The sequence below is a fragment of the Mizuhopecten yessoensis genome, unplaced genomic scaffold (assembly GCF_002113885.1).
Source record: "Mizuhopecten yessoensis strain PY_sf001 unplaced genomic scaffold, ASM211388v2 scaffold8149, whole genome shotgun sequence".
Lineage (NCBI taxonomy): Eukaryota > Metazoa > Mollusca > Bivalvia > Pectinida > Pectinidae > Mizuhopecten > Mizuhopecten yessoensis.
In genome coordinates, this window is record NW_018407403.1 from 828,058 (window position 1) to 854,567 (window position 26,510).

At 36.1% G+C, this 26,510-nt stretch overlaps 2 protein-coding genes across 3 annotated transcripts; one reads left to right on the forward strand and one right to left on the reverse strand.

Annotated features, from left to right (window-relative positions):
* The first annotated feature begins 1,470 nt into the window (after positions 1–1,470).
* On the forward strand, positions 1,471–12,221 carry LOC110455170 (sulfite oxidase-like). Of its 2 annotated transcripts, none has more exons than XM_021505144.1 (3): positions 1,471–1,843; positions 6,827–8,384; positions 10,748–12,221. In XM_021505144.1, the coding sequence occupies exons 1-2, from the start codon at positions 1,627–1,629 to the stop codon at positions 8,347–8,349; spliced, it is 1,740 nt and encodes a 579-aa protein (XP_021360819.1). In that variant the 5' UTR covers positions 1,471–1,626; the 3' UTR covers positions 8,350–8,384; positions 10,748–12,221. The 2 variants fall into 2 exon arrangements, with proteins under 2 accessions (XP_021360819.1, XP_021360818.1); XM_021505143.1 differs by having other exon boundaries at positions 6,827–8,371.
* Positions 12,222–20,046: 7,825 nt separating this feature from the next.
* Positions 20,047–22,225, reverse strand: LOC110455140 (EMILIN-1-like). The gene is made up of 2 exons (XM_021505091.1): positions 22,042–22,225; positions 20,047–20,519 (listed from the first exon to the last, which is right to left on the reverse strand). Exons 1-2 carry the CDS (start codon positions 22,193–22,195, stop codon positions 20,092–20,094), a joined length of 582 nt encoding a protein of 193 aa, XP_021360766.1. The 5' UTR covers positions 22,196–22,225; the 3' UTR covers positions 20,047–20,091.
* Positions 22,226–26,510: the final 4,285 nt, after the last annotated feature.

The following is a 26,510-nucleotide window of genomic DNA, read 5'->3' on the forward strand; positions in this document are numbered from 1 at the left end:
CTGATAACGTGTAGCGTAATCGAGTCTGGATTGCAAACACCCGTGAAGTAGATATCACTACTATTTTTAAAATTCGTTACTTTAATTTAGGTCATCACCTTCAGTTAAGAGTCACAAAACTATAGATACAATTTCAAACAATTCTCAATAATAGCGATTTGTAAATAGGTTTTATGTTTGTATTTCACCATGGTATAGGTGCATGCACGTATCAATTATATATATGCGACACGGAAAAAACGTACATTGTTTGCGTACGAAGGAAAACTTTGATATTTCGTATACAAACTACGGTAACACCTTTGTTTGTTTTTTTGAGAATCTCAAAACATACACGTACAGTAAGTACACAGTAGTTTACATACAAGATACAAGATACAAGAATTTTTATTTAGAGTCGTGTTTGTAACAATGCAACTTTAGCTCAGAAGAGCTATTCTTACGACTATATATAACAATCAAGATTAATAGAAACAATAAAATATCACAAAGGTAGCATGCATCACAGATGGTTGAATAAAAGGTAAAATAGCACGGTAATTAAAGGTCATGCGAACATAAAGCTCATGCAGCATATAAATTAATTTAAGTTAAGAAACATTTCAGTCTAATGAATATATATGCCAATATGGCAAAAACTAAAAATTGACAGAATACATGCTAATATAGCATAATCTAAAAACAACAATGCATACATTTATGAAGCAATATTTAGGAATTTACAGCATTAAAAGAGGATTACACAAAAGAAAGTAAAGCATCACTATAAGAACTAAAACTTGTGCATGACAAATATTTCTGGAGCAATAAAAACGCAAAATCTAGAACCAAAACTCAATCCTTCATCTTTGTACAGATGGAACATGATTGCTTTTAGATATTGAACTTCAAATTCGATACGTATCGGTATAAAACATCAATAAGAAAATATATGCGAGTAATTTAAAAAAAGCATCTACCGATATTGATACAGATATGTATTTTATATTTTCTTTAATCCAAACTGAGAATAAGCAAGTGTGTATGTCATAAAATGTACTTTAAGTCTTTCAAATACAGAACATTAATTAAAAGTTGTAGTGCATGCAGTTCATTGCAGTAAAATCTCATTAACCATTAATATGACCACTGTGCATGGGTAAACTATTTTATAATATCTTGATAACAAAATATTTAAATTTGAGTTATATCTATTTGTTTTATTTATTCTAACTGGATAAGGAGATGATCTGGAAAGCCTCATAAAGAGGCTGATGCATACTATTCCATATGGATATCACATGAATGTCACTGAAAAGAACAAATACAAATAGTTTAAAGCGAAAATTAACCTTAATTTGACCTGAAAATGATGCACTGTTCAAGGCCATAAGAACTCGAGAAAGTCTAGGTACGTTAGTGCTTACTGTGCAAAATACTATTTAGCCCTATTTGAGGGCTGCCCTGTTGGAGCCTCAAACTAACAAAAAATCGAGGTCATGGCTGCGTTTTGCGACAGGGACTTAAACACGTAGAAACTGGGTCAGATAATAACGCTGTTTCGTGTGTTTACAGTTTTTTAGGACACCCAGGTGAAAATACGGCGGAGAGACATCTCTTAAGGAGGGTGTTTCCACGGTAAACGTCATGGCAACTATTCGAATTTTGCAACAAGGAATACGAAAATCCGCGGTAGCTGGGTATCGAGGGCGTATTCATCCGATTGCTGGTGTTGCTCTAAACAAGGATTGGAACTCCTCGTTCGCGACAAGGACATTTACGACATCGTCGAATAATGGACAACAACGGTATCACAACTGGAGGGAATCGGCTGCTTTATTGGGTACAGCAGCTGGGCTTGTTGGTAGGTGTTTTTCCAATTGACACGTAACGTACGCTTGTGTCATCTGAGGATAATGGGGGGGGGGGGGGGGGGGGNGGGAGTACGCACGTGTAGTTAGGTGATTTACATGTCTTGCACGTGCATGTTTACAGAGTGTAGGGGTTTAGATAAACTTGTTGGGGGAGGGAATGGGGAGGGCGGTATGTGGTAGGGGAGAAAACCATGGGAGATACAGCGCATTGGTGAGGATGAAAAATGGTTCGGAGGTCAGGTTTTGAAGTTAGTCATACATTATACAGCCGCTACTTTAGAATCTGAATGACATCCGTAAATGGTTTTCTGTTGTAGTTGACAGGCTGAGGCTATTAATGTTCCATGTGGATAGGTTTTAACTGTACATAGGATTACTGTCACCTTCTAGCTTCACACTAGAGGGAATTTCCCTTTGGCTCAGTGGTAGAGTGTCCGACTAGGAAGTTTGGGGTCGCTGGTTCTATCCCCGGTGGAAGAACATAACTCTTTCCTGTTACCAAGGTGTAGCAACCTACAGTACAATTGCTTTTAAACTGTAACATGTCAAGTTGATTGTGTAGTCCATGGCAGAGTGACTTGCTGGCCAGGGCATCCATCTATTTGTATTGAATGCTAGTCATTTCGGTAACAAATCGTTGCGGGAGTCCAGAAGTCGTTTCAGGACATGACACAAGATTTTTCGGGACTTTAAATCAAGTCGTTTCGGGACATATAAAATTTTCATTTATAAATTACATTTCGCTCCCGATTCATAAAAAGTCCTGTTTCATAAAAAGTCCTGTAAATAAACAAGTATGGTTTTAGACTATGACCTGAGTCACGACTTACCCATGCTTAGGATCATTAGTGTTACCAGATTGCTAGAGCTTGAGGGGATACCTACCAACATTTACCCGATTGACAGTGTGTCGTTACCTGGTGAAACTAATCTCATTATTAAATACAGATCTAGAGGAACTTATGAAATTCAACATTCAATTTCTTTCGTTATTGATAGGGTGATTCCTTGTTTGATGTTGTAATGATATGTTTTCAATTCACTATATATTCTCCATTATTGACATTAAGAGACGAATGAGTTAACCATGATTCGAACGATGTTTTAAGCATTTTATTTTTGCTATATTGAAATTAAATTTCATGAAAGTAAAAACGTGAAACACATAGACTATATTTTCGACAAATGAATCAATTCATCGCATCCAGCAATGTAGTTTGAACGATGTTTTTATGTTGTGTATTTAGGTCAGTGAGAATATTATATATATTTTATTTTATTCATGTTTTATTAAAATCATGTAATGGTAAATGTATAAATGTATGATGGGAGAAGGCTATGATAAGTTGTAATAACTTTTATCCAATCGATTGTTTAAACTTACGACTTTTGACATGTCCTGAAACAACCCGGAAAAAGTCCCGTAACAACTTTTGTCTTGTTACTGAAACAACTTGTTACTGAAACAACTTGTTACCGAAACGACCTGACACCTTTGTATTAAGCTGTGATAAGGTAGCTTCTGACGAAAAGACAATTCTATGCATTGCTTCATAGGAGACTAGATATTAGGCCAGACAAAAATATATATATATATGCATTTCCTGTAACATGTTAGAAACATTTAGGGTAGGTAGGTAGGTAACAAATTCTGTTCTCTGAAAAAAATGCTGGTTAAAAGTTAAGGAATCGCAAGCTACTATTGCCGGCAACCACCTTTTAATGAAGACACCGTATGTGGAGTTATTATATCGAAAACTTTAACGAAAATACAATGTTACGTAACAAGCATAATTTTACGATGACATGTAATATCAGTCTTCTCGACTAACAGGACTTCAACTGTTTACCTACTCTACAGATTCCGTTGGTGTCGAGTCTTTTATCAGCAAAGCTCCTTGTACTTGAATAGAAAAAAACATGTGAACAGTTCAGCTGTTATAGCAGTGATAGGTTTTACCAAAGTGGGGTTGACTTCAGGGATTTATTTGGTTAGTGTTACATATAAGGAGTATAAAACAAATTCAATACAATTTGTGGTCACTTGCTGTTATTTCACTTGTATTAATTAATATTGTGAAAACATTACCACTGTTGCTAGTACATACTGTTGTACTATGCTCAAAAGTGTATGTTTATGATCGATTTATTGAACGAAGGTTAACGATGATATGTCGGGTGTACTGCAGCAATTTTTCACTTGTTTGCTACAAATATGAATTAGCATATGACCACTTCTGCATAAGACTGATATAATATGCTACAAAGTGCGTGTTTAAACTGATATATTTATGAAATAAAGATTGATAACTTTTAAATATCCTATGTTTTTTCATGAGGCTGTTCAAAACTTGATAAGCTTACAAATGCATGAAATTTAAAATAAAGTGCAATTTTTGAGAAGTGTTTGTAAACTTGTATTTTTCTGGTTGATATGGTTAATTCTGAATCTCTATGTGTATTTTAAAGTTTTTTAATTTCAATCTTTATCTAAAACACTATATCAATTTTTTAGTCTATTATGATTATGCTAACCAGGCTTAGAAAACTGGAGCCTTGACCTTTATTTACATTACATGGTATATTCTGATGTACATGTATGCATGTACAGATACATGTATACACCCCGAGTGCAGGGTCCCCATTAGTCTGATATCTCTAAATGTAATGTCAAATGTTTTAATTATTTCCATATATAATTATATGACATGTTTATTTCTTGTCTTCTTTTTTTCTTTAAAATTCACTTTTGTAATTTCCATGGGATAGATTCAGCATGCTCAAAATTAAAACATAAATAAAATTTGTGTAGAGGCTAGAGAAAAAATAACACTTTAAAATGGCATATTTTGAGTTGTTCTTTCTAATGAAATCAGTTAACCAAATTCCCTGATGGTAAACACTAAATGTAAGGGTCCAAACTTGGGAGTCTCCCTCCTAAATATGTTGGCAAATATGGCTTAAGGATCCCTGTCCGACTGTGCTGTGTTTTTTCCTATGTGCATTAAATGTGATATTTTTATCCTTTTTGTTTACACATGAGGTTGTTTGAGCGGGATCAGACAAAATTTCCCTAATATCATAAATCCGTTCCATGCCGTAAAATTTCCAATTCATTGTGTCCACGCAGTAAAATTCCCGATATTAAAGGCAACAGCCTTTTTAGAAAAATAAGTAAAAAAATCGCTGATAAATCTCCCCTTGATTGGGCCAGGACACTTAGGTTTAGGTAGCTCAATCGGCTATAATTAGAGCAAAGGTTCAGAAATCTGAAATTCAAAGTTCAAATCTCTAAACATTGTTGTTGATGATATTTTTTTATTTCTACTTAAAAGTCCCACAAGGTGTTTTCATTTCAAAAATGATTTATCAAAGCCATATGTTCATGCCGGAAAGAACAATTTCCAATATTTCTCTACACTTTTTGGTAAAGGGATCCTTTATTAACAGTTTAACACAACTACTGCAATAAACATACAAAAATATACCAGGCTTAACAGTTTACAAAGAGTAATTTCCTAGTACTTTCACCTCATTAGAGGTTCATCAGGAGATCTGTTAACCATCACAAGGACTTTAGATGATTTTTTTATAAATTCAAATTCTCCCATTTCCTAGTTAGAAGTGTATTGTTTCTTAAGTGAAAAAACTCTTGAGCTAAACTTTAAAAATCTTATCCCAGTCAGTTCGGCTAGTAGTTTCCATGGCTAGTAGTTTCCAATTTGACTAGTCCTTGTGCATATTCCACAAACCAAATATTATTGAGGGACTTGCCAGGCATTTTGGGAAAGGGCCCCTGCGCAGGATTTGGGAAAATATCATTAGCGTTTGGCAAAAATTGTATTTTGAATGCTCCATCATGGATTGTAATACTTTGAAAGTTGCACATATATAACAACTGGAAACTTGTATAAACATGTTTTTAGTCCGATCGGGAAAATAAACACAGAAATTGGGGAAATGCAGGGTCATTTTTCATTTGGGAATGGGTCCCCGTACCTTACCCTATAAACACCTGACACAAATCCTGTTATTCAACATGATAGTAATATCAAATTATGACTTGTCAACTGGGTTATAGTACTATCAGGATACCCTTATTGTCTAGCCCTGTTAACCCTGGAGTTGAGATTTCTAAATCAACCTCATACAGGAGTATTAGATTCTTGTATTATTCTAGTCAATATAACACACATCTGCCAAATCCATGAAACAAGTTCGCTCAGTGAAAGTGGGAAATTTGTTAAATTCAATAATTTTACAATATGTACATGGGTATTACTCCAGCAATCCAATTTCTGTCAGCAATAAATTGATTGCTGATCAATTATCAACTGATCATTGATTATAATTAGTCCTCTAAATGCCTAGCTACACTAGCACATCCATGTATATTTACAGTCACAATTTGTGTGTGGATTACCTCCCCTGTCACATTCAGATGAAACCACACCTGTATAATCCACTATATACACCTAGCGCATGCTCCCTATAAATACCCTACACCACGTGACATCCACCTAGCGTGTGCTCCCTATAAATACCCTACACCACGTGACATCCACCCGACACGCCCTCACCTGAATACTTACGGAAACAACCGAAGTTAATTTCATTTATCAAGTGGTTTCAGATCATTAATCGAAATGGAGGAAAATTAAATCATTGAATTGCAAAACTCAGAAATTAATGAGAATTTTCAAATGACTTGTTCAGATGTGAATTAAATGGAATGCATTACTGGTATGTGTATGTATTACCTTTAAAAATGAAAGAAAAATATAAGTTCCTATAATTATTGAACGTATGCATATTAAGAAATTTTCTTTAATACATGTTATTTGGAAAAGGGGGCTTACTTTCACTCAAGAATGAATTTGTTAAGTGTATCTAAAAAGAGGTTTGTATGTTGGATACAAAACTATTAAGTCACTAGCTATACTAATGAAATTGTATTATATTTATCATTGTAGGTCTGACATTAATAGCCAAATCCAAAAATGACTCTCATCTTGCCGCATCATCCGAGGAGCGTGAACCAGGATCTATCGTTCCCGACTTACCTACCTACACTTTATCAGACGTCAGTAAGCGTAAGACAAAAGAAACAAGAATCTGGATGACCTACAAAAATGGAGTTTATGACGTGACAGATTTCGTATCGAACCACCCAGGGGGGAGTAAGATTCTTTTAGCCGCTGGTGGTGCCATGGACCCTTTCTGGAGCATGTACGCTGTACACAAAAACAAAGAAGTGTTTGAAATGCTTGAAGAACTTCGTATCGGCAATATTACAGAAGTCCCCGAAGAGGAGGAGCGTGATGCAAGCAATCCGTACGCAAATGATCCTAAACGACACCCCGCCTTGAAGCCAAGTTCATCAACCCCTTTCAATGCTGAACCTCCTCTCCAGCTCCTCCCTGACAACTTCCTCACGCCGAATGACCTGTTTTTTGTACGTAACCACCTTCCTGTTCCAGACGTGGATCCAAAGACGTACAAGCTAGAAGTTGGAATTGATGGAGCATCTCGAACAAAGAGTTTAAACCTCAGTGAGTTGAAGAATCGCTTTCAGAAGAAATCTGTAGCCTCCATTGTACAATGTGCTGGAAACAGACGGAGCGAAATGGTCAAGATCAAACCTGTGAAGGGATTAAACTGGGGTGCAGCTGCCATTAGTAACGCAGAATGGTCCGGGGTATGTCTTGACGATTTGTTGAAGTATTCCGGGATTGATATAGACTATGTTGATTGCGATCACATCATTTTTGACGGTTTGGATCAGGACCCAACAGGCTCAAAATACGGAGCATCAATCCCGATCGAACTTGCTCGACGCCTCAAGAGGGACATTATTATTGCTTATGAAATGAATGGAGAGGACATTCCCCGGGACCACGGCTATCCCGTGCGAGTCATTCTTCCCGGAATCGTAGGAGCAAGACAGGTTAAATGGTTGCACAAAATATTACTGTCAAAAAAGGAAAGTGATTGCCATTGGCAACAGAAAGATTACAAAGGATTCCACGCATCCATTGATTGGCATAACGTTGATTTCAGTACGGTTCCCGCCATTCAGGAGCTTCCTGTCAACAGTGCCATCTGCGAGCCGGTAAATGGAACAAGTCTAGAAGAAGGTGCAAACGAAGTAACGGTCAAAGGTTACGCATGGAGCGGAGGCGGTCGTGGCATCGTCAGAGTAGACGTGACAACAGATGGAGGAAAGACCTGGCATTCTGCAGAGCTGAAACAACCGGACCAGCCATTGTACAAGACATATGCATGGACGCTATGGGAAACGACCATTCCATTGCCTGCAGACACAAGGGATGTGGAAATAAGATGCAAGGCTGTTGACTCCTCTTACAATGTACAGCCCGACAATGTTGATGGAATCTGGAACCTGAGGGGTGTCCTTAGTAACGCTTGGTTCAAGGTCGATGTCAAGGTCCCAGGCGAGGAACCTCAGGCAAAGAAAAAGTCATCTTGGTGGTAAACATCTGGAATAAACTGTGAAGGTAAACCATAGAGGTAAAACCACAGAGGTCAAACTATAGAGGTCAAATTACACAGATGTCTAGCCATAGTGGTAAACAATAGAGGTCAAACTATAGAGGTCAAATCACACAGATGTCTAGCCATAGTGATAAAAACATAAAGGTCAAACTATAGAGGTCAAATCACACAGATGTCTAGCCATAGTGATAAAACCATAGAGGTCAAACTTAAGAGGTCAAATCACAGATATCTAGCCATAGTGATAAAACCATAGAGGTCAAACCATAGAGGTCAAATCACAGATGTCATATAATACAAGTCTAATTACCATAGAGTTCAAATAAAGTCAAAACAGTCTAGTCTTATGGGTTAAATTAAATCATGAAGGTCAGATCATACAGTTCAAGCTATGGTGGTAAAATTCAGGATAAAGGTCACGGAAAAGAATTAAAACCAAAAGGTTAAACATGTACATAGAGGTCAAACTAGATGTCAGTTTGACCAACATGGCTGATCTATACAGGTTAACCAAGATGGTCAAACCAAACAGGTCGTGCCTTGTAGGTCAAACTACAGTCAAACCATCCGGTCGGGCCATGTAGGTCAAACTACAGTCAAACCAAACAGGTCGGGACATGTAGTTCAAACTACGGTCAAACCATCCAGTCGGGCTATGTAGGTCAAATTACGGTCAAACCAAACAGGTTGGGCTATGTAGGTCAAACTACAGTCAAACCAAACAGGTCAGGCTATGTAGGTCAAGCTACAGTCAAACCCAACAGGTCAGGTCATGTAGGTCAAACTTCAGTCAAACCCAACAGGTCAGGTCATGTAGGTCAAACTACAGTCAAACCTAACAGGTCGAGTACAGTTATAAACGAAGCCATATGCAGGCATTTCCAGGTCAACTCAAAAGGTCACATAGTTAAATACAGTATGGTAGATAATTACTGTAAACAAGAATCATTGAGGATAAATTTATTTGGGATTTGGAATTTCATTGACCAGTTTTAAAAATTGTTATCTAGATAATGACATTTTTTGTTTTTTTTATACAATATTATGTATCTAAAATGTACATGTATTTTCGTAATCATTTTTTTAAAAAAATGTATTTTTTTTAGTATATATTTGTTTCCCTCAGTAAAACCTCTGGTAATTCCCTTTGATGGTTTAAACCTTCCTGTTGGTTGTGTTAAATGTCACAGCTTTTACAGGGTTTTTTCAGGTCTTACATCTAGAAAATGTTCTACTTTAAATTAAGGATCCCTCTCCCACTGCACTGTGGTTGTTTGTAAATACTGCAACCTCCCCTTAATTTCGTTTTAGATATACAACTGTAGCCCAGTTTGGCCAGAGCACTTCCATTGACATTGTAGCACAAGCGGTTAGAGTAATAGTTTTATTATTATCAAAGCTATAGTCATGCCTGTAAAAGCAGTTTCCAAGGAGTTGTTAAAATTGTTCGCAGTGGTACAGGGATCCTTAACCCTTTCACCCCTATGTTACTTCAGTAGATTCTACCATGCATTGATATGGATGAGTACATTATGGTCTATAGTGGTGAAAGGGTTAAGTAATGTTCCTCTTTAAATTAAAGTCATACACTTTTTAAGCACCCTTCAAAAGAGGGAACGTATAATGTTATCATGTAAGTGTCGGGTGGATGAGCACACACTGTGTTCACTGATATTTCAAGTAATTTTCAATGGATTAACTTGAAACTGCATAGGCAGGTTGATAACTGCCAAAGCTCAAACAAATTCGATAACCACCAGTATTTGACTATAATTGACAGTGTTATGTCACTTTGTTCAGTTGCTGAAACAGTGTCAGCTCGATATCTCGAGTAATTTTCAACGTATTACTTTCAAACCTTATAGGAAGGTAAATTACCATGAAAGCTCGGCCAAGTTGGATAACCCACCATTATGTCTGTAACTTTCCTGAGTTATGGCCGTTTATTCAATTGCTGAAACAGTGTATGGTCTATAACTCACTTATTTTCAATAGATTAACTTCAAACTTCCTAAGCCAGGACAATCGCTATTGTCTTATCATACATAATTATTGGAGTTACACCCCCTGAATCAGTGCAGCGAGTGTAATCACAATTATCTGACCATAATTAATAGAGTTATTCCCCTTGGTTTCATTAATGTAATACAACATGCATTCCAAGATGTTTTATTGCACTCAATGATCTACCAGGTATGTTGAATTATAGCTCCTTTAACATCAATTACTCACAAGTATTCCATATATTTCAACAATGCAAACAGCTGCTCATTCAACATGTGATGGACGTGTAATTGTCGTTGTAACCTAGTTAATCAAGCTACCTGTGTTTAAATTATAGATTTTACTTGTTGCCATAATATTTTTTTTCATTTCAGGGTCAATATCAAAGCCACACATGGCATACTTGCAGAATTCTGTGAATGGCCTGACTGAAGACATCTGCACCTTCTAAAATTTAAACTTTGTTGGAGATAATTGATGATAGAATACTGGTCCAGAGGAATCATGTGATTGGCTGTTGTCTTGTGATATTTTCATAACAATTCAACACATAGCTTATTATCATGTCACTGTTATTCCGTTAATGTCACTTTCTTTTCTTTATATGGGTGTATAATAGCCAACCAATTTTTTCAAAGATATATATTATTTTATATAAATGGTATAGTGGTACTTTTTTTAAAAGAACAGTATTTCACTAATGTAAGCTGAAAGCTGAAAATCGGTTATGGAATGGAAGAAAAATGTATCGGTATTGAGTAAAATTATTATCATAATTTTTTTTTTGATTTAACAGTTTTTTCATAAGGCAAATTGATTTGACAGAAAAAATGTCTGGTATAAAATTTGTAATTAATGCTGTCAGTATTTTCTCTACCTAATATTTAGCTATAGTGATTTTATTTTTATAAAGTAAAACTGTGGTGTAAGATTGAAGTGTGTTTGTAATGAAACAGTATTTTGATCATAAAATTAATGTGATTATTTTTTATTTTAACTATTTTGATTAAAATCGCACCGTGGTGTGAAACTTTTTATGAACAAATAGGTATAAATGTTAGTGACAAACATTTTTCCTACATTCTCATTGGTTGTATCATAATCATGTGGAGGTTGGCAAGTTTTTATATTGACTCACTGTTACTATTTTTAGAAAGAGTAGGTTAATATTCTCTTTGTGACATCATTTCATTTGTAACATCATAATACTTTCTGCCAAATGCAGTATTTTCCCAAGACAGTTTTCTTATACATTCTATCTTGTTTAATGATTTAAGAATTTTTCAGCATCCAATATAACAATTACTGGACTTTTTTCAGTGAATATGTGATTATATAGATCTTTTTCAGGTCCATATACATGTAACACATATTTACTTCAACAACAGTGTGTCATTGATAAATGGATTTCGTTGTTACAGCAAAGCTGTATCTATATGTAATTTAGTGAATATTCGTATCAAGTACTTTATATCACATAAGAGTTCAGGCTTGTTGGTGCCTTGAATGTTTGCTCTGAAGTTACATATAAATGTACGTTATAATTAAAAAATATGAAACCTTTTTGGAAAATACATATTTACGTTTATGTTATTCTATATGTACCCAGTAGGAATGTGTCCCCCCAAACATTGACGGTAAAAGCTTCACTATACTGCCAATATTTGTCAGAGGTTTTTTTGGCAGTATAAAGAAGTTTGCTGATACATGTATATGAAGGGAAACAAAACAGTTCAAAAAATGAAGGGGAAAAAGTGCCAGATGAAATAGATAGTGATATTCCGTCTTTGCGTATTGCAGAGTTATCTTCTCTTGGGAGCAGGTATTGATTGTTACGTCATTGGTTTGTGTGAGAAAATTACGTCGTTTTCTCAAAAATTGATGACGTTACTCTCAGGAACAAGTGATGTAACAATCAATATCTGCTCCTAAGAGAAGATAACTCTGCAATACGCAAAGACGGAATACTGAGGTTGTTACACTTTATTATGACACTGTGAAATTGCTAAATTTCGCAGGTATTTTGATTTCCTTAGTTTCATGGGTAATCTTCATCTGCAGTTTCATAGGCCTACGAAGTAATTACATGTTTGATATCAAGCAAATTTCTGTTTGAGTGGGTACTAGTAATCCACAAATTTATGTATTCATGGTAGGGTGTATTGTCAGGATTGTAAGTGTACTTGTATTAGCACATGATCAAATTTTAACTGATTGGCGCAGTGATGAATTAAGATCTGTGATTGAAAACATTATACAGGAACTCAAATACGATGTAGTCAGAATTTAGCGCAATATTTAAAAAGCATAAATAGTGCTAAAATAAAAGTACCGCTAAATATGTACGGTGACAGTACAATTGTCGTGTACTTCAAAATTTATTATTGTGTATTGTGACATGTTGCCAAAGTTTGAATTATGTTGTTGTACACATGTATACATGTGTATTACGGTATACAAATACTTATGAATTATAATAATCATGTTATTATTTTTTGTATTCAGATTTTGTTTGAATCTATAATGACACCAAGGTTATAAATCAGCAATATATAAAAAAAAAAACGACATTGACCAACAGGTTATTTAAACTTTTAAAGATAGAATACCTGAAAAAAATAAGTATATTTCTGTTTATTTAGTGATATATTTATATCTCCATGCTAATTGAATTGAAAAATTCCGAGAGATTTTAATAAATAAACAGTATTTTGATAAATTGATGTATAGAATTATTTAACTTGCATGTACATGTATCCAAGAATAATTTAATAATCAGCAAATGTAAAGGAATTCTAGATATATTTTTGCTAAATATAACATAACAATTGATTTATTTAAATACACATGTAGTGAATACTGGATCCAATGATGTTTTACGGATTTTAAGTAAAAATCAGGTGATTATACTAAATTTTTCAGGAAAAATTCAAAATTTAAAAGTACATGTATTATTTATGTGAAGATCAATCCCTGCGCTAATAATTGATAAAGTTAACTCGTAATTCATCAATAATTGTTGGACAAGAAATATTGTGAATGATGTTTGAATAAGAAACGATAAAGGTTGAAATACTCAGAATTTTAAATTATGCATTGTATATTTACATTGCCCTTTATTGTCACCAAGTAAATCTACCAATGCAAAGTCAGCTGTCAGTCTCATGTCCATTATACTAGAGTCACCGTAAAAATAACACAGGCTGTTCCATTTATTGAATATTGTTTATTTTAAATATGAAATCTTGGTATGAATTGATTTTCAAAATTAATAATAAAAAATACACATGTGCAATTGTAAGTATTGAAATTCATAAAATAACATTGAAAAAAGCTGGATGATAGATGCTGTTGGCTGTTCCATTTATTGGAAATCAGATAAATATGAGGAAAATTTTGGTTTGAATTGATTGTCAAAATTTACAAAACATGTAAGTTTTAAACTGCATTCTGTTCAGAATTACAGCATTATGGAAAAGAATACTGAATACTTTCACATGTATATCTGTACCGTTTCAAATGAGTTGTGTGTGAATTTCATTTTTTAATTCAATTTTGTTGCATTTTTAATGAATAATGTTGTTATATTCTTATACTTGTAAAGTGAAAATTGCTATGGAGGGAGAGGTTAACATTGTGGATATTTTTGTGCCAATTTATTCAATGCAAAAGCAAATCCTGCAATTCGACACCCCTATAACTTTCATTCTTGCAGTATATACAATAAAAAACAATGTGTGAAGTGTATAATTGTGTACGAGTTACAGGTTGTAATTTGTTAATTAGTTTTAGAGTTTATTTCGATCAAATACTAGTTACAGTCAAACTTCAATGTTTCAAACTTTGCAAAATATTTAGAGACATCAATACTTTGACTCACATGTGTGAGGATAAGGATGTAATTTGTAAGGTTTAGAATTTATTTGGGTCACACACTGGTACACGTGATCATTTGGTATTTTGGTGATCACGAGTTCAAATCAAATGGGTTGAAATGTTTGTGAAAAATGAACATACATTTGTTTCTGAAATGCATGCAGTTTTGAAAACAATACCTTTAATGATATATTTAAGCTTAGATTTGAGCACAATGATGTACAAATATCCTTTTGTTTTTATTAAAGTAGATGTTATGGATAGGCAAAATGATTAAAATTGTATGTATTAAGGTTTAAATTTTACCAATGTATATCATAAACATGTCGCAGCAATTCAAGATCACATGGTCCTTTTGTCAACCTTTGACCTTGTGAGTGATTTGTATTGTGTATAAAATAAAACTTTGATATTACATATTTCCAAACTGATGAATGTTATTGAAGATAGCGTAACACATCTGTTAAGAATTTAGTGATGACTGAAAGTACAGGGGCGACGGTGCCCAAGTGGTGAAGGTGTCTGACATTCTGCTACCACTAGTAGCCCTCCACCACTGGGTCGCAGGTTTGAGACCTATGTGGGGCAGTCGCCATTCACCAGGTACTAGCCGTTGGTTTGTGGTTTTTCTGCAGGAACTCCGGCAACTCTGGCTTTCCTCCACCACCAAAACCTGGCACATCCTTAAATGACCATAGCTGTTCAAACCAAATGAAAGTACATGTATGCTCACTCAACGCTTTTTCCCCCAATTGTAAAACCCGGGCCCAATTCCAAAAAAGGTTTTAATAAAAATTAACACTGTCATTTTTAAATTTTGGTTGTTATAAGTTCAAACCGGGAACAGATAACTGTAAATGTTTGACTAGTCTGGAGAAGCAGTTGTCTCCCCTTGATCAAAGATAATCATTGTTGAGATATCTAGCCATACCAGTGTGTTTGTACTTCTATCAGTCGGAGCTTTTGTATGGGGATGATAGCTCTGCATGATTTCTAGATATATGCGAAACCAAGCTATCTGAGTGCTCGCTGTTAACGTTTTCTTATCCACTACATGTAAATATTAAAGGGTGGAAAGTTGGACAAAAGGATTGGGGTGGGATTAAATAGGATGGAAAGTTTGACAAAGGATTGGGGTGGGATTAAATAGGATGGAAAGTTTGACAAAGGATTGGGGTGGGATTAAATAGGATGGAAAGTTGAACAAAAGGATTGGGGTGGGATAAATAGGATGGAAAGTTTGACAAAGGGATTGGGGTGGCTGGATTAGTTAGGATGAATAGTGGAAAATAATATTTTGTAGCTAGATTAAGAAGGATTGATTGTCGGACAAAACGCAAGTAGCTGGACAAAATAAGTGGTTCGATTAATTAGTATGGAAGTTGGACAAAAGGATTGCGATGGTTGGATTAATTAGGATGGATTGTGGGACAAAGTGATAAGTGGCTGTATTAATTAGGATGGATTGTGGGACAAAGTGATAAGTGGCTGTATTAGTTAGGGTGGATTACGGGACAAAGAGATTAGTGGCTGTATTAGTTAGGAAGGATTACGGGACAAAGGGGGTTAGTGGCTGTATTAGTTAGGATGGATTACGGGACAAAGGGATAAGTGGCTGTATTAGTTAGGATGGATTACGGGGCAAAGGGATAAGTGGCTGTAATAGTTAGGATGGATTACGGGACAAAGGGATAAGTGGCTGTAATAGTTAGGATGGATTACGGGACAAAGGGATTAGTGGCTGTTTTAGTTAGGATGGATTACGGGACAAAGGGATTAGTGACTGTATTAGTTAGAATGGATTACGGGACAAAGGTAATAGTGGCTGTATTAGTTAGGAAGGATTATGGGACAAAGGGATTGGTGGCTGTATTAGTTAGGATGGATTACTGGACAAAGGGATTAGTGGCTGTATTAGTTAGGATGGATTACTGGACGAAGGTATTAGTGGCTGTATTAGTTAGAATGGATTACGGGACAAAGGGATTAGTGACTGTATTAGTAGGATGGATTACTTGACGAAGGTAATAGTGGCTGTATTAGTTAGGAAGGATTACGGGACAAAGGGATTAGTGGCTGTATTAGTTAGGATGGATTACGGGACAAAGGGATAAGTGGCTGTATTAGTTAGGAAGGATTACTGGACAAAGGTATTAGTGGCTGTATTAGTTAGGATGGATTACGGGACAAAGGGATAAGTGGCTGTATTAGTTAGGATGGATTACTGGACAAAGGGATTAGTGGCTGTATTAGTTAGGATGGATTACTGGACGAAGGTATTAGTGGCTGTATTAGTTAGGAAGGATTACAGGATAAAGGTATTAGTGGCTGTATTAGTTAGGAAGGATTACGGGACAAAGGGATTAGTGGCTGTATTCGTTAGGATGGATTACGGGACAAAGGGATAAGTGGCTGTATTAGTTAGGATGGAATACGGGACAAAGGGATTAGTGGCTGTTTTAGTTAGGATGGATTACGGGACAAAGGGATTAGTGGCTGTATTTGTTAGGATGGATTACGGGACAAAGGGATAAGGGGCTGTATTAGTTAGGATGGATTACGGGACAAAGGGATAAGTGGCTGTATTAGTTAGGATGGATTACTGGACAAAGGGATTAGTGGCTGTATTAGTTAGGATGGAGTACGGGACAAAGGGATAAGTGGCTGTATTAGTTAGGATGGATTACGGGACAAAGGGATTGGTGGCTGTATTAGTTAGGATGGATTATGGGACAAAGGGATTAGTGGCTGTATTAGTTAGGATGGATTACGGGACAAAGAGATTAGTGACTGTATTAGTTAGAATGGATTACGGGACAAAGGGATAAATGGCTGTATTAGTTAGGAAGGATTACGGGACAAAGGGATTAGTGGCTGTATTAGTTAGGATGGATTACGGGACAAAAGGGTAAGTGGCTGTATTAGGATAGATTACGGGACAAAGGGATTAGTGGCTGTATTAGTGAGGATGAATTACGGGACAAAGGGATTAGTTAGGATGGATTACTGGATAAAGGGATTAGTGGCTTATTAGTTAGGATGAATTACTGGACAAAGTGATTAGTGGCTGTATAAGTTAGGATGAATAACGGGACAAAGGGATAAGTTGCTGTATTAGTTAGGATAGATTACGGGACAAAGGGATTCGTGGCTGTATTTGATTAGTGTTGGCCTGATATTCAAAGCCTAGATGAAGTCGGAAAACAAATATGTACATGTGGCCACTTCCTCCTCCCGCCTCAGCCTCTATAAAGATATGTATGTTTGTAGTTTAAAAATGCTTTCGTAAAAATGGGTTACTGGAGAAAATGTTTGTAGAGTTGCATTTAAAAAAAGACAGCCATAAGTTTCACTGTAAAAGCAAAGCTGCCATATATATATATAATATTTCTTCGTTCGTAAGGATCATTTTTCTGATTTATAATATATATATATATATACAGAATATGGTTTTAATATAGTGTATAAAAAAGTTTGATCAGACAGAGATAGAGTAACTTTGAATTAAGTATGAATGTGTGTTTGTGGAGTTTCTTAGTCAAAATAGTAAAAGCAAGCAAAACATGTGTTATTTTCATAAATTTATATTCATAGGAAGATTTTTTTTCTGGCTGGTTTACGAAGAACAATGTCGGTTGTCCTGTCAATCATAACAATATCATAATCAGTGTTACCTAGTAGGGGTGGGGGTGGGGGCAATGTTTTGCATCTTAAAAATGTATTCGTGGGGACCGGGTGGGTGGTGAATAGGACATCTAATGTTTACACCTCTCGTCGGTTTGTCTACCACCTGCTGAATGTCCAAGTCCGCTGATAGTTGCAGGTAGGACCGGTTAGTTGTTGCTGGTACCTGGCTACTTGTGATGGAATTATTACCCCAGTCAATAGCAGGTAAGTTGTAATCTCCACCTTCTGATGTGCTGACCTGAGTTGGGTTAGGTCAAACCACCACTTTCACATCGAACTTGTAATGTATATTATCAAAAGTTGTATCACCTGAAGGATTGTAAAATTAACTTGCCTATAGTAGCCACCGAACAAAAATCGGTTCAGTAATGAACAAGAATTACGCCAAGAGTCTTGGCACTTCAGTTATATCTTGTTAAAAAGACCAACAGTATTCAGGCAGGTTAGAATTGTTGTGATATTTACCGTTTCGAAGAGAGATTTGTTAATAAAAAAATTCTCGTGTTACCTGAAAGTCAATGTAATCTAACAAGTGCTTTATTGAAAAAAGTTCGTGACATGAAAGAAATTGAGATTGGTCCTTGCGTTTCAATAAATAAGAATGAGTAATGTGTGAATGGCACATACGGAGACGGGCAAGGACCACCTCGTCTATGCAGTTTTCTCTATAACTGCGATGACATTCACCTTTTTTGGGCTTTACATAGTATTCCAGGTGGTTCGCTCACTTTCGCTCTCTGCACCCTGGAATATGTCTTAGCATAATTGAAGGCACGAAGAAAGCTGTTTGATTGGTCACAGGTCAAAAACCTGCCTAATCGCTAGGCTGATACCTGTTCTTTGACGATTACAAAGAGACGCCCGACTTCAATGCCTGTCAATTTTTACTGTTACGCGACCGCGAGATTCTTTTGATGTTCATCAAATGATCGAACTAGTCTTCTTGTCTCATCAACAAGGTGGCGCACACTGAGCCTTCAATTTTGCTCTGACATATTCCAGGGGTGTAGAGAGCGAAAGTTAGCGTAACCCCTGGATATCGAGGATGCCACATCCCTGGAATATGTCATAGTAAAATGGAATTTCGTATCTGCGCCATCTTGTGGATAAGATAGGAAAAAATGTTAGCAGTTTGTTCGTTTGATGTATATTAATAGAATCTCGTGGTCGCCTAACGGTAAAATTGACTGGTTTTGAAGTCGGGTGAAGCTCCTCTGTCATCTTCAAAGGACAGGTATCAGCCTAGTGATTGTTCAGTTGCTTTACATGGAAGCAATCAAATAGCTAGCCGCGTGCATCCAATTTTGCTATGACATATTCTAAGGGTGCAGATAGATCAGGTGAGTTTAATCCCTGGAGTAGCCCGAGTGTCATCTGGCTCTGACACCAGACTAAGACATTTTGGACATTTTGAAAATTGACATCAGTCATCTTTCTGTCAAAATGTCTTAGTCTGGTGTCAGGAACAGATGAAACTCGGGCTACCCCCGGATTATCGAGGATGACGTCCCCGCAACAGATGACGACGTGTGTCTTAGGAGACGCAACTGAAAACATGAAAGATCGGATACATGGGAAAAGGAAAAAAACAGATCCCAAATACTGCAATGGGGATACATGAAGCAGATCAGCTTTGTCTGTACTGTGTTTCCAAGCGTTAGACACAGAAGAAAACTACCGATTCGGCAGGGGACCCCATATCAGATTGAATCCTGCGGTAACAGGCGGTGGATACCGCAGATGGTCCATTCTTTCTCTGGGTGTGCTGCTGGGGTAAATAACATAAATAACGGCATCCGTTGATATATTTCGCTAAAACACAGGTGCTCGGGTTCTGGAATATATGTGATATATTTAGGTATCGCACATCACTGAAATAATAAATAATTGGGTTCTAGAATATAAGGGGGTGCGATATCTAGTGGGGTGCAATACGTTAACAAGTAATGTTATACATGTATGTATATTTTCTAGAACCCAATTATTTTTATGACAGTGATGTGATACCTAATTATATCACATATTGTAACCTGATCACCTGTGCGCGGAAGCAGTGTTGCCACACCAGCGAGTATTTCAATTCTTTTGAAATGAAACAAAATGTAAAATATACACAAAACCAAACTTTACTCCGGAGAACAGACAACTGTTTTGTCTAAATGACAAGCATTCCATTAAAGGTGGTCAAATGTTCTGCTCGCACATGGGTACCATATACTTCCTTGACCCAAACCTTATCTCCGACATCAAGGGGGATGATTACCATGCATGAGCCCGATGCGTAGTGCGTTGAAACACATGCGCACTGGGTCAGTCCATTCTTCTGTAATTGCGCATGCACACCGTCGTCCCCATTGACAGTCACCGAGGCGAAGAGCATATAAATACCGTTTCTAGGGGCTATGAAAACGCCTGTTGTCGGCGAGTACCCGTTTCCCTCATTGGTTTTCACTGCGTCGAAGGGGATAGGATTGTTATGACCGCTGCTGTCAAAAGGCACGCCAAGTGTCGCACTAAAGGCTATGGTGTCGTAGCCGTCAGCATTACGCTTGGTGAGTAGTTCTGTCAGGACTGAAGTAACTGCTGCAACAAAGAGACAAAACACATTTCGACAGGGAAAGGTATTTGTCTTTTGGGTTTTGCATCATATCAACAGTTAATGTCATTTAAGGACGTGCCTCTACGTATGTTGTGTATATGCGTGCATGTGTATGTATTGTGGAGGTAGGTATGTTGATGTATTTGCCTCCTTGTACTGGAACTGTTCTCATGCCTAATTTATAGTGCTACCTCACTGAAATACCATGCCGACCGATTACATTATACTGAAAATTATTTATGGAGACGACTGTATTGGTAATGTGTGTGCTGGATGCACTATGTTGGTGTATTCGGCCTCCTCCACTCCCCAAAGATATCAAACTTCCACATGTAAATATTTTACGTCTGCATCATTAAAACAGTAGACGTTTAAATGGGATACTATTCCTTTTATTAGCCACACCTCTTATCTAAATGAAAATTGAAATCAAAGGGCCATACATATGCAGTGGTGTTTCCTGCTGGTCTTGCTGTAGTACCACTGAAAACATTTCTTACTAACTCTCCTTTTACACCTTCTACTCTTCATTGATGGAATAATCGGAAAGTTCGGTTTGATCCTTGTCCTTTATGATTTCATTCAAATCCTATATAACATCAACTATTTAGTTAATTCAACCTGTTTACGTTAAATTCAGAAATTGTAAACTTAATATTTTGCATACTAAGCTCAGACACTAGTGCAGTTCCCTTAATTACGACCCCTTCAGAGTTAACATGGTTGAGAGTGCAGCGTGTAGTTGTGTTCATCTTTGTGAGAATGTTTTTCATTACTTTTTGGAATGTTCCCTTTTTACAAACGAAAGACGCGCTCTGGTTAAAAACTAACTTGGATAATTTGGCAATTCACAATTTTACGTAGACCTTAACAAAAACACTTTATTCAATCCAGCAAGATATTTTGAGCTCAATTGTATTCACGATTGTATATACTTAATGTCATTATTGTAATGTCATTAAAATATATACTGGGAGAATGCGTTGATAATTTGTTATAACTTGTGCTAATCCCCTGTCTACTTTGTTTATACTTATTTAAACTTAATTAGAGCTAAATGGACGAAATAACCATGTAGTGCATTTAGATATTTTATTTTGACTGGCTATCAAGTCGACGTACTATCTTCTTCGTATTTTTAGTGGTTGTTTAAAATGAAATAATGCCAGCATAATGGAAGAGATCGGACACTGGGTAAAGGCATAGGATGATGAAAAGGTTTGGTTTGTGACATATATTCAATTATATCATATGAACTAAGATAACAACAAAAGACAAAAATGAGCATCGTAATTGAAATTATTTTAGAAAAAATCCATAATATGCTACACTGAGAAAGGTCTCCGATAGCATCGTTGTGATAAAACACGCTTTATTACTTACGTTATCATTAATCAACGGTATCAATGGACATGTTATGGTTGTTCGTTGGTTATGTATTACTGAACGACATATCAACAGTTAAGGCCGTTTATGCCGACATTTTTTGAAATTAAAAAAACAAACCTGGATTGTTGTGGTGGCGCCATTCCTTCTCTAACACCTCAATGCGTTGTTTCTGCTCAACGAGATCCCGTTGAAGTTCTAGCATATCAGGATCTGCAGATGACACCCAGGGCCCGATTATAATCAAACAAAGCACTAAATACAACTTCATCATGGACTGTTGATAGAGATCTGGTACAATGGATCGTGACGAACGTCTATTATAGTGATAACTGAAACTCAACACTGATAAGTATATAGGGCAAAGTACGTACTTTTAGGAACTTGCATTAAGAATGATTCGAAGATAGATAAGGATTTTTATTTTTATCATGATCATTATATTATAAAATCTGGCCTAGGCTTTATGCTTAAGCTCAAGCTGTATGCTCAAACGATGTTACTTAAAAGCTAAGGTAATTTAAGGCCTCCATGTGTGTTGTGTATACGTGTCTGTCAAGAAGTTACGTCGGTGTATTTGCCTCCATGAGATAGGGCGCATGTGATGCTGTCTTTATGGGGTTATTACATTGACAAAAACATGTCGAAGGCACCCAGCCCAGCATGCCACCCGGTCACATTATACTGACAACGGGTGTACCAGTTGTTGCGATTCCCCTAAATGCTGAGAGTTACCATTTTTAAGGACGTCGGTATGTCTCGCCCCGGGAACAGAACCCATTACTTCCTCACCTGGGCGAACGAGTGGTTTCGTCCTTGTCTTCAGGTTTAGGAGACATTGAAGAAACAACAAGAATATACCTGCTGTATAATGAGGCCCCATCTCTCCCTGCAGAATCGAGAGTTTCCTTCCGTGTTTGGTATGAAGGAAGGAAACATGGAAGGAAACATGGAAGAGCTGAACAATAAGTATTCTTAACCGAAAAATCTATCTTAAGAACTAGATAAGTTTCACATAATAAGAAGGCGATTTACGTTTTAGAGGGAATAGGGAACTTATTTCATACATGTTAATTAGGGAATAAGATCCATGGCAATTGATCCTTGACAACACCATCAAACTGTAATATATTACGTTTGTTTAGAATGAGTAAACAAATCACCCATACTTCTTACTTCCCTCCTTGATACTCCAGGGGTTACACTCACTTTTCCCCTCACTGCACCCCTGGAATATGTTATTGCAAAACCGAAGGCTCTGCGTGCACCAACTTGTGGAATAGACGAGTTTGATCCTTCGATGTATATCAGAAGAATATGTCGGTTGCGTAACGGTAAAATTGACTGGGTTTGGAGTCGGGTTTTACTTCTCTGTAATCTTCAAAGCACAGGTATCAGCGTAGCGGTTGGTCAGGGTTTTTCACCTTATACCAATCAAATAGCTTGCCGCGTGCCTTCAGTTTTGCTATGACATATTTCAGGAGTGCAGAGAGCAAAAGTGAGCGTAATCCCTTGATGATGTCGCGATATTATTATGACAGTTGACTTGACTGACTCGCTTAGTAAGTTGTTTTCATCGGTATAGAATCAAGAAACCGGTTATTTGACTCTTTGCTTAACAAAGAAAGCAGACGATTTCGAAAGCCTGCAAAATAATATTTCAATTACTGTTTTTGCTGATAACAAACTTAGCATATATCATTCATACCATTCGACTTATTTTAAGTGAGTTGGAATGACTTCATGACCTGATAAAAAGGACGTGTACAAAAAAGGTATGTTATAAAAAATATTTAAAAAATCCTGAGTAATGACAGGCATTACCTGAAGGTTTTTAATCAAAATTATACCTTGACATCATCTTCTAAAATGTCATTATATCTAATGGATGGTTGATGTTTTGTTCAGCTAAAAGCATTAAGACGCTATTCATTGCAAGTTATGAAATATTATATAAAGAAAACGTATTTGTTTAATTAAGCCTGAATCTTGTCAAAATTTCCAGGATATATTTTATTGTATAATGTTTCATAGGTAACCCGTTGACCTTTAATTACTTATAGTTGGTTGTGTTGTTGTTAGTTTTACCATAGTAATTTTCCCTGTACGTCAATAGAATCTACAATGGCACCCAAACATGTCACCATTGGTGCTCTTTCAGTGGGATAAACATGAACTGTAATATATATATATATATATCTGATTGGGAGGGTGTTTGGCTGGTTTTATACTTTATATGGTTTGATACACTGTTGTTGATGATAATGATGACAATGCTGCAAGATGAGTGTGTATGACGATGATTATGATTGTTGCAATATTTTGTTGGTGACGATAATGATAACAATGGCGTTAGAAGATTGTGTATGACGATGATGATAGCATGGCACCAAAAGGTGGCTGCCTCCAAGGTTGTCCTCTAGGTCCATTTTCAGTCAGTCTGTGTTAGTGGGGTAGGTATATAAGACATGTTAATAGACTCTGTTCCCGGTTCTCAATTCATATTTAAAAAAATTACTAATGTTAACATTACCCTAAAAGTCTTACGAAGATGAGACATCTAAGAAAACCTATAAAAATAGACATCGAATTTTCAAATGTGATTTTTTTGGTTGATATTTTTAATGGAGTGTGGTCATGGTAAGCCAGTTGATTTTTATATAATTGATTTAAAACATACAAAATACCTATTAATGGAATGCTTAGTGTCCCCACAATCATAATTTAAAACATCTACAAAAATCAATCCTGATTGTGTGAACTTATGACATCAAATATCGGGGTAGACGTCCTTTCTGCCTTTTCTTTTACAAACTTTAAAATAATAATACCGGTTTCTGAAGTGGTTTCGCATGAACATTAAATTTGTAAAGTTTGAATAAAATCCGTGCGTGGCCAGATTAAGAACCTTTAAATATGTTGTTACTTATTTAAAATAACAACAATACAGCACTAATTAACAGATTGAATTTCCCCTGATTATACAGCAATCCTCCAATATTAAAACATTAAAATTATTTGAAATTTGAAGAAATGATTGATACTTTACCTGTTGTTAAATTATTACGATAATGAAATAAATGATAAAGACTTGTGTGAACAAGAGAAGAAGGTGAAATGTCTCCACTCCTTTGACACCAAAGTGATATCAGATTTACAATCTTATTTATATATTTTAGTTGATACAATAAAAAGAACGGTTAAGGGGTTAAAAATATCCCCCAAAAGTTATCAACCAGTCATGTACGAGTATTTGCAATGTGTCATGATGACGGTTTTCGGAAGCACAATGTAAAACATCTACGAACTATCAATAGTGGCCACTGATCTATAAACTTACAAAGTTAAATATTTACCTCACGTACACAGTTATATATATAACAATTGTTTAATTAGCCATACCGATCATTACAGCGTCACGGTTCAAAGATCAGCGCCTCATTAAATAAACTCGTCAATAATTCATACTTAACGGCCCCTAATTAGTTGACATATCTTATATGTTCAAACAAACTTTCCTCAAAAATGTATATTTCTTTATCGTGTTTTTGTGAAGCTATTGTTAAGAATTCTCAATAGGCTATTTTGGCGCTCCTTATAAGTGAATGCCTATGGACTTGCTCTCTTGTTGTTTATATCTTTAATAACATCTCAGGTATATATCTGCCATCCTGGAGTAGTGCAAAACTAAAGAAACGTCATTGTGAATGCTACTGTGCCGTACACAGCAAGAAAAATTGCAGATATTAAACAACTCTGACCAGTGGTCAGTACATAATATTACTGGACAGAGAACTGGACTACCTCGTGTGGAACTGGATTGGTGGAGACCTTAGAGTGGTTTGCATTGTTTTTACAACAGATAAACCTGACTACTGCCTGAATTCAAACCGCAGCACAATTGAGCGTTTACAGGTTTTGTGACTTAATTTAGCAATCATGTCTGCGCAGTTTCTAAATGGAAACGTATCCATGGAGACGTGCGGCTGAGTATAAACCAGATTTAACAAGTTTAATCTTACAACGAGTACTGCAAACATAACATAGAGACAGGAATCAAATGTAAGTACAAACACTTCTGTAGAAACAAGAGTTTTGTAAGTCACACTGATTCTCTATCAATGTATATATGGCAAATGCTCGCCCTCCATAACGGATGCGTGTTTATTGTGACTGCTAGATAATATTCGCAGTCACAATAAATAATAACTGTAATATACAGTAATTCCATGTGAAGGCTGAAATTAACACTTGACGGATTTAAAATGTTTCAAGTAGAGGGCGAAAGATTAACTGAGCGTAAATTACCTATACACAGTATATACATTTTCTATAACATTGTTGTCATGAATTAAAATATACCAATATTAGTTCATCGAATATTTCCGTTCAACTTATTTAGCCAAATTGTTGAAGGTTCCCTGAAACCGTGCAAATACACTTTCCGTTTGCATTAATAAATGCCTGGTTGACAGCTTAATTTAATATTGTTTTGGCAGGTTGATAAATAATTGAATGGATATAAGTACCCCAGGTAAATATATCTCTTCTTAAGAATAATTAATTTCTCATTTATGCAACGTCGGAAC

What these genes read in the sequence shown, in the direction of transcription:
- LOC110455170 (XM_021505144.1), top strand. Translation starts at nt 1,627, where the DNA reads ATGGCAACTATTCGAATTTTGCAACAAGGAATACGAAAATCCGCGGTA. An exon ending in TACAGCAGCTGGGCTTGTTG is followed by an intron (nt 1,844 to 6,826) that starts GTAGGTGTTTTT and finishes TTATCATTGTAG; the next exon opens with GTCTGACATTAATAGCCAAA.
- LOC110455140 (XM_021505091.1), bottom strand. Translation starts at nt 22,195, where the DNA reads ATGATGAAGTTGTATTTAGTGCTTTGTTTGATTATAATCGGGCCCTGG. An exon ending in GCGCCACCACAACAATCCAG is followed by an intron (nt 20,520 to 22,041) that starts GTTTGTTTTTTT and finishes TCTTTGTTGCAG; the next exon opens with CAGTTACTTCAGTCCTGACA.